Source organism: Muntiacus reevesi, chromosome 20, assembly GCF_963930625.1.
Source record: "Muntiacus reevesi chromosome 20, mMunRee1.1, whole genome shotgun sequence".
Lineage (NCBI taxonomy): Eukaryota > Metazoa > Chordata > Mammalia > Artiodactyla > Cervidae > Muntiacus > Muntiacus reevesi.
The window spans coordinates 30551566-30564720 of NC_089268.1; the positions used below are offsets into that span (position 1 = coordinate 30551566).

The following is a 13155-nucleotide window of genomic DNA, read 5'->3' on the forward strand; positions in this document are numbered from 1 at the left end:
ATCCACAAACCTATGGACACCTTATCTTAGACAAAGGAGGCAAGGATATACAATGGAAAAAAGACAATCTCTTTAACAAGTGGTGCTGGGAAAACTGGTCAACCACTTGTAAAAGAATGAAACTAGAACACTTCCTAACACCATACACAAAAATAAACTCCAAATGGATTAAAGATCTAAATGTAAGACCAGAAACTCTAAAACTCCTAGAGGAGAACATAGGCAAAACACTCTCCGACATAAATCACAGCAAGATCTTCTATGACCCACCTCCCAGAATATTGGAAATAAAAGCAAAAATAAACAAATGGGACCTAATGAAAATTAAAAGCTTTTGCACAACAAAGGAAACTATAAGTAAGGTGAAAAGACAGCCCTCAGATTGGGAGAAAATAATAGCAAATGAGGAAACAGACAAAGGATTAATCTCAAAAATATACAAGCAACTCCTGAAGCTCAATTCCAGAAATATAAACGACCCAATCAAAAAATGGGCCAAAGAACTAAACAGACATCTCTCCAAAGAAGACATACAGATGGCTAACAAACACATGAAAAGATGCTCAACATCACTCATTATCAGAGAAATGCAAATCAAAACCACAATGAGGTACCATTACACGCCAGTCAGGATGGCTGCTATCCAAAAGTCTACAAGCAATAAATGCTGGAGAGGGTGTGGAGAAAAGGGAACCCTCTTACACTTTGGTGGGAATGCAAACTAGTACAGCCACTATGGAAAACAGTGTGGAGATTTCTTAAAAAACTGGGAATAGAACTGCCATATGACCCAGCAATCCCACTTCTGGGCATACACACTGAGGAATCCAGATCTGAAAGAGACACATGCACCCCAATGTTCATCGCAGCACTGTTTATAATAGCCAGGACATGGAAGCAACCCAGATGCCCATCAGCAGATGAATGGATAAGGAAGCTGTGGTACATATACACCATGGAATATTACTCAGCCATTAAAAAGAATTCATTTGAATCAGTTCTAATGAGATGGATGAAACTGGAGCCCATTATACAGAGTGAAGTAAGCCAGAAAGACAAAGAACATTACAGCATACTAACACATATATATGGAATTTAGATAGATGGTAGCGATAACCCTATATGCAAAACAGAAAAAGAGACACAGAAGTACAGAACTGACTTTTGAACTCTGGGGGAGAACGTGAGGGTGGGATGTTTTGAAAGGACAGCGTGTATATTATCTATGGTGAAACAGACCACCAGCCCAGGTGGGGTGCATGAGTCAAGTGCTCGGGCCTGGTGCACTGGGAGGACCCTGAGGAGTCGGGTGGAGAGGGAGGTGGGAGGGGGGATCGGGATGGGGAATACGTGTAACTCTATGGCTGATTCATGTCAATGTATGACAAAACCCACTGAAATGTTGTGAAGTGATTGGCCTCCAACTAATAAAATAATATAAAACAAAAAACAAAAAACAAAGGAAACTATCAACAAAACAAAAAGACTGCCTTCTGAATGGGAGAAAATATTTGCAAACAATATATCTGACAAGAAGTTAATATTTAAAATAGACAAAGCATAACTCAAAAAATCTGATTTAAAAATGGGCAGAGAACCTAAATATATATTTTCCAAAAAGTTCCATACAGATGACTTACACTCAAAAGATGCTCAAAACCACTAGCCATCAGATAGAGGCAAATCAAAACCACAATGAGATATCTCCTCACACCTATCAGAATGGCTATTATCAAATGGACAACAAATAACAAATGTTGGCAAGGATGTGGAAAAAAGGGAACCCTCATGCACTGTTGTGCTAAACCAATTTGCATTGGAAATTGCATATGGAAAACATATGGAGGTTCCTTAAAATATTAAAAACAGAAAATTTAAAATAAAATGATTCTAGAGCAAAACACTGTCTCAGAAAGTAAATAGAACTACCATATAATCCAGAAATTCCACTCCTGGGAATTTATCCAGAGGAAAAAAAATTACTAATTCAAAAAGGTATATGTAAAACTAATGCATTTTGTGTACAGTAGAAGCTGACACAGCATTGGAAATCCAATAAAAGTTAATTTAAAAATTAAAAAATAAAGAAGTACTTCCAAACCCTTCCCCCCCAAAAAAAGATATATGCACCCTTATGTTCATTTGCAGATTAATTTACAATAGCCAAGACATGGAATCAACCTACAATGGAATATTACTTAGACAAAGAATGAAATCTTGCCATTTGTGACAACATAGATGGGCCTAGAGGGTATCATGAGAAGTGAAACAAGTCAGATAGACACAGACAGTGTGATTTCACTGATATGTGGAATCTAAAAATAGTACAAATGTACAGACATGACTAAACAGAAACAGAGTCCTAGATACAGAGAACAAATAGGTAGTTGCCAGATGGGAGGTGGTCGGAGGGAGGAAAAAGTAGCTGAGGGAAATTAACAGGCACAAATGTACAGTTACAAAATAAATGCTTCATGGGGATAAAATGTACAGTGTAGAGCCTGTAGTCAATAGCTGTGTAATAGCTTCATATGATGATAGATGGTAACTAGATTTACTGTGGTGATCATTTTGAAATGTATAAAAATATGCTGTGCACCAGGAACTCATTCAGTGTTGTAGTTCAATTATACTTCAACAACAAATTCACAGAAACAGATCAGATTTGTTGTTATTATGAGCAGGGTATGGGGTGGGAGAGAACTGGATAAAAGTGGTCAAAATGTACAAATTTCCTATTATAAGATAAATAAGTTATAGTGATGCAATGCACAACAGGATTAATATAATTAATATTGCTGTATGTTACATATGAAAGTTGTTAAGAGAGTAAATCCTCAGAGTTCTCAGCACAAGGAAAAATATTTTTTAATTTCTTTTATTTTGTATCTTTGTGAGATAATGAATGTACACTAAATTTACTAACTTATTTTCATGATATATCATTGTGCTATACAACTTAAACTTATATAATGCTCTATGTCAATTATATCTCAATAAAACTGAAAAAAAAATTAAAATATAGATGTTAAAATTGGTGGGTTAAAATTTGATCAGGATCAAGATATTTATATAATTTCAGGCCTTTCCCGTCTAGTTACATTTTAATTTCCAAGGAAAAAATATCATAACTTGTCATAGGAGAGACCTGGGAGACATCACCTTAATCAAGTGGCTGAACTTAACAGCATCAGCTTTAATACAAACCAGCCTCATGTACCTTTCTGTAATGATTAGCTCCTGCATGGGGAACAAAATAAAGCACATTTTGGAGATAATCAACAAGATTTGAATATAACTTGTGGATTAGATAATAGTATAGTTATATTGCTATAAAATATCCCAGTTTTGATAAGTGTAGTAGCTATGTAAGAAAATATGCTATTCTGAGTAACTGTACACTGTACTTGGAAAACTATAAGACACTGATGAAAGAAATTGAAGGCAACACAGATGGAAAGATAAACTGTGCTTATGGATTGGAAGGATTAATATTGCTAAAATGACCCTGGGGAAGACATGGCCAGTGCTCACTTCAGGTCCAGCTGTCTCTCCAGACACCCTGGGCACACACAGACTGACAGGGATGAACCCACACAAAAACACACCTCCAAAACTGAGATAGGTAACAGTTTCACATAATTTCACTGAGACAGAGAGTTAAACAAAATAAGATGACAAAAGAATACGTTTTAAATAAGAGACCAAGAAACAACAGCCCCTGAAAAAAACTAATGAAACAGGCAAATAATTTACCTGATAAAAAGTTCAAGGCAATAGTAATAAGAATTTTAACTGAACTGGGTAAAAAATAGATCAACACAGTGAGGATTTTACCAAACAACTGGAAAATATAATAAAGGACCAGTCAGAGCTAAAGAACATAGTATGTGAAATGAAAACTTCAGTAGGAGAAATTAATAGCAGATTAAATAATATAGAAGAATGCATATGCCACCTGGAAAAATGAATGCAAATCACCCAGTTAGACAGAAAAAAAAACTTTTTTTAACAGAAAACCATTTTGTTTGAAATGAGAATAGTTTACAAGAACTGTGGGACAACATCCTGCACATTACCATTCATCATATAGGGATCTCAGAAAAAGGAGAGAAAGGAGTCAAAAATGTATTTGATAAAATTAGGTCTGAAACCTCCCTGAACCTGAAGAAGGAAACAGGTATTCAGATATAGGAAGCACAGAGATTTCTACTGTAAGATTTCACTCATATGTGGAATCTAAAAAATAAAACAAACAAAACAAAAATAAACTTATAGGTACAAAGAATAAATTAGTGGTTACCAGAAGGGAAGTGTACTGGGACATGAGTAAAATGGGTGAAGGGGGCAACTGTAAGATGATGAATGGCAAGTAGACATGTGATGGTGATCACTTTCTAGTGTATACAGATGTCACATTATAATGTTGTACAAGTGAACATTATATAATTGTTTAAAACCACCAATGAAAATCTTGTTTTGCCACATATTGGTTTGCCCTTTTTGAGTTATTTCACTAGCATTTCAATAATTCTGGAGCCAAGTTTACTGACATACTGCAAATAAGCATCAATCTATTACTTCTCTATTACAAATAAGTTTCATTACGGCAAATTTTGGTCTGTAATTTTCTCAGTGTTATATTTGAAGCAACAGGAAAAGTGACTGATACATAGCAGGCATTCAACAAATATTTATTGCTTAAATAAATGAATGAAACACTGAAACATTAATTTCTTCATGACACATTTTTTGTTTAAACCAAATGAAGAACTTTAACATAGTCAGCATTAGGTCAGGTTAAAAGTCTATATTATACCATGCTACTATGGGAGAAATATTTGAAGACAAGAACCTTTTTGTTCCTTAAAAATAATATTAGAAGGTGACTGCCTCTTCTCTCTGTGTGTAGAAATAAAATTATTTGCAGGAATCTCAAGAAATAACATCCTGAGAAAAAAAATAAAAGAAAATTGTATCTTGACCCCCAGAATAATTGTCTTGAATTTTCTCTGCTATCCAAGGAGATTTTTCATGAAATTTTTTAGGTAGATTGCATTTTCTAGGATTCTTAGTCCTAAATTCATTTTCCTAAATTCATTCAACAAGGAAAATGCCACAATTTATCATTTCATTTTACTATGGCAAGAAGAAAGTAGTATACTCGTTAGGGAATTTCTATCATGTTTCTTGCCAAGAGATTTCCACTGAGGTTTATTACCTGTATGGAGAAAATGTCCCACAGCTTTATATAAAGAGGAAGAACCTTCCCTGAGCAATCATTTTGGAGTAAAATGGGTTTTCATATCTAAACATATTTAAGATGCTTTAAGTCAAATATATATATAATGTTAAGGACCTACAATAAGAAGTAAAGACCTACAATAAGAAGTAAATGTACTGAACACAGAAAATATACAGTCCTTATCTCCAATTAATCCTGATGGAAAGTAAATATCAATGTCAATAAAGGGAAGTACTACCGTTGAATATCAACATTGATTTAAAGTATTATATGTAAGTAATTGCGATCTGTTTAGCCTGATTGATTTATATCATTTTGTACAAGTTTTTGTGCAAAGCTGCATACTAAAAAAACGTGTAAGTAAATTGGCACCTTTAGTATTAATAGTATTTAAATGCTCCCATTTTGGAAAAATGAATCTAGACATACTGTTTGTGTTAGCGGTCATTTTCATTAATTTAAATATATGTGTGCTGACATAAAATCTTAAAATCATTAACATCATGTTAAAGCCAACGGATATGAGTAATTTGTGGAAATGAAAGGGAAGAAAATGCAAATCTTATGAGACTTCTTTTGGTGGAGATAAGTACAGTGTTAATATTTGGATATAACCTAAGAAAAATTAATTAGAAGATAGAGACTCCTAATCAAACTGGACACTATATTTCATGAAAATAACTAACAAAACATTAAGTAGTATTTGCAAAAGTGTAGCCACACATATTGGATTGGTTAATCCTTATAGCACAGCAAGGTAGATAAGTGAGGTTCCAAATATTTAAGTAGTGCATAAACGATACATTTGTTAATCATTACAGTGAAATGGATCCAGTTTTCTGATTTCATATCCTACTACACCAGTGCTTTTTCAAACATTTTACCATTGCCTAAAGCAAGTTTTATATTTTATATAATAAACCCAGTCACACATGTATACATATACTCACACTTGTAATGGAAACAAATATTATAAAATCAATAAAATGGTATATAACTGTTAAATGTGTGTTAAATGTGTGATAGATTACAACTCACAGTATGAAAAGCACTAATATATATCATACTGTATTTTTAAGAACTGATACCTTTAATAATCTTATATAGCCAGTCTGTAAAATCAATTATTGCCTGTCTTGTTTTTTTAAGTTCTGAACATGTTGCAAGGAATCATTTTCTTTTAGGTATACGTTTCCTTTTATGACAAAATTTTACTTTGGCAAAAGTCATTTTAGGATTTGAGGCATAGGATTAAGGAAAAGCACTATGTCTTATTTCTGTGTAAAGCAGATGAATCCAGCTGGAGCCCAGTGAATTCTGAAATTACCCAGAAATCAACTCAAAACTTCAACCAGAGAATGATGAAGCTCAACTGAGTAAGGAGGAAGGAAATGAACACAGGCAGTAAGTCAGCATGGATGGTTCTTGGGAAACAGTCTTCTATTTTGTTATTTTCACTATTATAAGAGCAATTGTGAGTCCCCCTTTCTCTAATAATTAAACTATGAAAATTTGCTATATTTCATTTCCTAGGTAAAATATCAAGATTTGTTAGTTTTCCTTTTAGGTGTACTACAAAAACATTATTTGGGGCATTTTGTCTCATAATTTTTCATCTTGCAAATATCAAATCACATCACTGGAGTTTCATCACAGAGAAAAATCTCTTCATAACCCATGTTATTTAACTGAATAAATTGACCATCAAGAATATTTAATACTGAAATGCAAATCTTCCCTTTGACTTCAATTCACAAACAAGAGCAACCATCATGAATGCAGGCAATGCAAGTACCCCAAAGTTTTTCATTCTCTTGGGCTTCTCTGACCATCCCTGGTTGGAAATGCCACTCTTTACAATAGTGCTCGCTGCTTACATCTGCACACTAGTGGGAAACATCTCGATTATTGTGGTATCCAGGGTAGATCCTCAACTTGACAGCCCCATGTACTTCTTCCTTTCCAACCTCTCCTTCCTGGACCTTTGTTTTACTACAACCACCACCCCTCAACTGCTGCTGAACCTCTGGGGCCCTGATAAGTCTATCACTTATGGAGGCTGTGTGACCCAGTTTTATATGTTTCACTTCCTGGGAGCCACTGAATGCATCCTCTTAGCTGTGATGTCCTTGGATCGTTATGTGGCCATCTGCAAGCCCTTGAGGTACCCAGTTATCATGCAACAGCAACTCTGTATCTTCCTAGTGGTCATGGCATGGCTAAGTGGTTTGGCTAACTCCTTGCTTCAGTCATCCCTCACCATCCAGCTGCCCCTTTGTGGCAACAACAAGGTAGATGACTTCCTGTGTGAGGTCCCAGTGATGATCAAGATGTCCTGTGCTGACACCACATTCAATGTAGCTATGCTCTCTATTGTGGGCACTTTCTATTCCCTGGTTCCCTTGTCACTTATTCTTGTCTCTTATGGGTTCATTGTAGCTACAGTGCTCAGAATTCAGTCCTCAGAGGGAAAGAAGAAGGCCTTTAACACATGTAGTTCTCATGTTATTGTTGTAACTCTCTTCTATGGACCGGTAATTAGCATGTATGTGCAACCTTCTTCTACTAACTCCCAGGATAAGAACAAACTAATGTCCCTTTTCTACAGTTTGGTAACTCCTATGCTTAATCCTTTTATTTATACTTTAAGGAACAAAGACATGAAAAGGGCAATGACGAGGCTTCTTGTCTCATTGTACCATCAAAGAAGAGAATAAACATAGCTAGTTTTGTGTATGAAGCTCAAAACTCCATATAGGGCTTGGAAGAGCCCCTGTTCTAAAAGCACTTTTGATTTTACCTCCTCTCAAAATTCTCCCTAAAATGTAGCTTTTTAATATGTAGCTATCATAATAAATAAAATAAACATATGGTACAACATTTTAGATGAAATTTATAAAAGTATTAAAATTTATATGTATATAAATTGTGTCTTAGAAAGTATTGAAAGACATGTTCTAAAAATATCTCTATGTGACAAATCTTCCCATGTGTAGGCACATTTGACACACCTGGTTGTACTTGCTAGAGGGCTGTTTTTCAGCTTTGGCACACATTATATCCTTAAACTTTTAAGGACTGACTCCTCTACAGACCCCCCATATTAGAATTTTAAGAAATCATGTCCAGAAAATTATCTTTTGAAACTGCCTCAGTTAACTTTGAAGTACATGCAGAATTTGTGAGGACCATTATCAGAAAAACAAATTGAGATATCCATTAGAGACAGAGGTCAAAAGGGATCTCAAATATGGGAAAAGGTATAAGCTGACCCTCCCTCTCCAAAATAGGTGACAATTTGCCAAAAGACTGAAGAATTTCAAATGCTCCAAGCTTTAAAAGAAAGTTGTAAATGCATAAGCAGAAAAATTAAAAACACAACCCCTAGCAAACACTAAGGCAAATGCAACAATACCAAATTGAATACCTAGACAATATGGTTTCCTTAAAATTAAATATTCCATGAAATTCAGCTAAGTACTTCAATCAGTAGTGAAACTCTCATTTATGTGCAATAAAATTTTTCAAAATTGGTTTCCTAAAACTAAATTGTACAACAAAGAATTGACAATTGAATTGTTACTGTTGATAACTAAATTACCAGTATGGGTAAGTAAATATTTAAAACTATCTCAAACAAACCAAAAACAAAAAGAAGAAACTATAAGAAATTATCCAAGAAAACATATGATTTAGAGAATAGACACATGAAACCAAATATAAACAACAGGAATGGTAGTTGGATGAAAACAATAGATAGAGGAAAAATAACTAAGTAAATATTCAGAAAATTCCCTGGGAATGAGAGGTTCCAGCCATATATTAGGCACTCCAGCCCTGGGATCTGACACCAGGAAAATAACCCCCCTTAGCTGGTTTGAAAACCAATGGGGCTTAGATCAGCGCTATAAGAAACCAAGACTCCACTCTTAAAGAGAACACCCACAGTCACGCTTACTCTTGATCACAGCGCAGAAGCTACAGACTGAAAACTGCATGGGCTCTGGCCAGCTTGCCAGGACTGCACCAGCAAGATCCCAGCCCACACCAGCCTCCAGCTCCAGCCCCTCTCGCCCTGGTGTTGCTCTCCTCTGTAGCCAAGGCTGTTGGCCAATGAGAACACCCACACTTAGGGGGAAAGGAGCTGGCTTGGACCCCAGTCGTGCCCTGACCAGGGCCAAGGCAGCCATCGCCAGGGTATGTGTCCATACTCACACATGAGAGGAGCGAAACTAGTTCTAGGCAGGAGAACACTGTCACTGGTGGGCATGAGGCCACCTTATTGGCATGGCACCAACCACTCTTGACCCAACCCATCCTCCAACCAAGGCATGCATACTGGGGAAAAGTGAAACCAGCCCAAAAGTGCAACCTCATGCCCTCAGGCCCAGGAAAGGACTCGACCAAGGTAGAGACAACCATCATACCCAGGAGAAACCCAACTCTGTCCGAGCTCCTTGTCTAGCCCCTTGGGCCCTGAACCCACCTCCAAAAGGATGGTGAGCACAAGAGAGGTGCTTACTCCTGCCGACTCTGACTCAAGCCCCTCCACACCAGCCATACCTCACACCAAGGTGGTGGCTGCCCACACACATGGAGAGAAGATGCAGCCCATGCTCACTTCAGATCCAGTTCTCCTTCTGAAGCCCCTGGGCACACACAGAATGCCTAAGGATGCCTCAAGACCAGGATAAGTAACTATTTCACCTAATTTGATAACAACAGAGGAAGTTAAAATGAGAAGACAAAGTAATATGTTTCAAACAAAGAACATACCTGGAAAAAAAAAAAAAACCTAATGAAATGAGATAATTCACCTGATAAAGAGTTCAAAGCAGGAGATCAATCATTTGAGATGGCTGCCCCGGATGGGGACTCAGAAAAAGAAGGAGAAAATATGGGCAGAGATATGCCCCTAGGGAGTGAGTGGTTGGAGCTACAGATTGAGTGATCCAGTCCTGGGGTCCTACACAGGGCAGACGAGTCCTCTTGACTGACCAGAGAATCACTGGGACTAACAGGAGGGCTGTGGGAAGCTTGACTCTGCTGGTGACAAGTACACATCGCTAGCTTACCCTCAAGGCAGGGCAAAGATGGTGGAGTGAAGACTACTCCAGTGGCTGCAGGGTTTCTGGAGAAAGCCTCTGCACATGCCCTGACCCAAGCCAAGAAAACACTTCAGTCTCACTTAATTCACATTGTATTGCAGCCCTGGATCTGGGCGTGTCGTGACCAAGAAGAAAGCTCAAAAATGGGACACAGAGGTGACTCAGTCCCGGGCTGGCATTGGGTCAGGTGGTGGCCATTGCTGGAGCATACTCAAGCATCACACCAGAAACAACCCATAACTCTGACAGGGGCCAGTTTGCCACAGTTCACACACTGGTACATGCCAAGTGTCCATGTGGGCCCTGCCTTCCCTGTGGTGTGGTTCCATAAAGGGGTAAGGTGGCAGAGGTTGGGGGGGGGGGGGTAATAATCAGCTATGAGAGACAAAGGGGACTTGGATCCAAGACTGCATCTGAGCAGAGTGAGGGAAATATTTGCTGGCCCCTGCCCAGGCAGTGCATCAGGGACAGTCCGGATCTGCCTACTGCCAACACGAGCTAAGAGCCTGCTTGGGCCCTCCCTTGCTTCCCCCACTATGGGGCAACGGTCCTGGTGTGTGAGAGGAAAAAGCACACTCTTAAAGGGAAAAGAGCCAGCTTGGGCTCAGGCCTCAGGGGTTCTGCTCCAGCAACCTGGGGTCAAAACCCACTCCCAATTAGGAGGTGACAGTCATGAGCAGAGGGGAATCCCACTTCATACCCAGCTCCAGCTTCAGTCCCTCCATCTTCTACTAAGGTGATGGCTGTTAGTAAATCCTGAGGAAAGAAGTGACATGTATCCTTGTCAAATCCAGTTCTCCCACCAAAGAAATCAGACACATGCAATCCATACAGGGACATTCCCACAGAGTGGCACTCACGTAAGACCACAAAAGGTAACTGTTTTATCTAAATTCATAGAGGTTGAGAAAGTGAAGCAAGATGAAAAGGCAGAGGAACTTGTTTCAATTAAAAAAGCAAGAGAAAACCCCTGAAAAAGTAATGAAACAGAAATAAACACTTTACCAGATAAAGAATTCAAAGCACTAGTAATAAGAATGTTAACTGAATTAAAGAAAAGAATAGATGAAAAAAAAAGAAAAGAAAAGAATAGATGAACACAGTGAGAATTTTAGCATGGAACTAGAAACATAAAATATACTCAATCAGAAGTGAAGAATTCAAAAGCTGAAATTAAAAAAACAGTCAAAGGAATGAATAGATGGGTAATTGATACAGAAGAACTCATAAGTGATCTAGAAGATAGGGATAATGGAAATCACTCAATCAGAACAGCAAAAAGAAAAGCAAATTTTAAAAACTGAGAACAGCTTAAAAGCTCTCTGAGACAACATTAAGTGCACCAATATTCACATTATAGGGTTCACAGAAGGAAAAGGGGGGATCTTAAAATGTATTTGATGAGATTGTGGATAAAAATTGCCAAAATATGAAGAAGGAAACAAATATTCATGTACAGAAAGGACAGAAGATTCAAAAAAGTTGAACTCAAACAGACCCATACCAAGACATATTATAATTAAAATGGCAAAGGTTAAAGAAAAAGAGAGAATTGTATTACAAACAGAGTAAGAGGGGGAAAAAAGAGTAATATACAAGAGAATCCTTATGGGTTCTCAGTTGGTTTTTCTGCAGAAACTTTGCAGGTCATAAGGGAGTGGTATGACATATTCAGTGTTGAAAGGGAAAAACCTACAACTAGGATATTCTACTGAGCAAGATTATCATTTAGAGTTGAAGGAGAGATAAAGAACTTCTCAGACAAGTAAAGGGTTTATCACAACTAAATCTACCGTAAAAGAAATGCTAAAGGGTCATCTCTAAGTGGAAAACAAATAGGAATCTATAGGAAAGAGAAAAATCCCAATAAGAAAGGCAATTATACAGTAAAAGCAGAATATTAACTACTTACATATAGAGATTAAAAGACAAAAAATTATAAAATAACTGTAACTACAATAAACAGTACGTGATTAACATGAAGGTATAAAATATAATATCCAAAACACAAAATAAGGAGAAAAGGAGTAAAAACTATAGATCTTTCAGTAAGTGTTTGAACTTAAATGACTTGGTAGTTTAAAACAAGTAGATATAGATATCGAAGCCATAGTAATGACAAATCAAAAACCTACAATAGATACACAAAAACAAGGGAGAAAAGAACAGAAGAATACTAGCTAAAAATCAATAGAAAATAATAAAAGAAGAAAAGAACAGAGAATAACTACCAAAACAACCAGAAAATAATAAAATAGCAATAAGTACTTACCCATCAATAGTTACTTTAAATGTCAATGGACTAAATGCTCCAGTGATAAAACATGGTGGATGATTGGATAAAAACACAAGACCCAGCTATATGCTGCCTACAAGAGACTAACTTCAGAGCTAAAGACACACACAGATTGAAAGTGAGGGAATGGAAAAAGATATTTCATGCAAATGGAAACAAGAAAGAAGGGGTAGCAATACTCATATCAGACAAAATGGACATTATAACTAAGGCTTTTCCTATTTTCTAGTTTGGTAAAATTTTCAGTGTTCATCAATTTTTCCCCAGTACAGTTAGCATTCTTATTGCAAATGCTTTGAAACTTTATCAGGTAAATTATCTGTTTCATTAGGGTTTTTCAGTTGCTTCTTGTTCTCTCATTTGAAACCTATTCTTCTGTTTTCTCATTTAACTTTCTCTGTCTCTTCAAAATTAAATGAAATCATTGCCTATCCAGGTCTTTGAGCCACGTGCTTGTATGGGAGCATCCCTATGCAGTTTTTGTGTGCCCAGTGTCTTTGCTGGGA

The 13155-nt window shown here is 37.0% G+C and overlaps 1 protein-coding gene and 1 long non-coding RNA gene across 2 annotated transcripts in view; one reads left to right on the forward strand and one right to left on the reverse strand.

Annotated features, from left to right (window-relative positions):
• LOC136151537 (uncharacterized) overlaps positions 1-13155 on the reverse strand; it is a 172944-nt gene that overhangs the window by 62106 nt on the left and 97683 nt on the right. The gene's annotated exons all lie outside the window — the stretch shown is intronic.
• Positions 7018-7962, forward strand: LOC136151815 (olfactory receptor 2B11-like). Its single transcript, XM_065913243.1, has one exon. The coding sequence runs from the start codon at positions 7018-7020 to the stop codon at positions 7960-7962; it is 945 nt and encodes a 314-aa protein (XP_065769315.1).

What these genes read in the sequence shown, in the direction of transcription:
- LOC136151815 (XM_065913243.1), top strand. Translation starts at nt 7,018, where the DNA reads ATGAATGCAGGCAATGCAAGTACCCCAAAGTTTTTCATTCTCTTGGGC.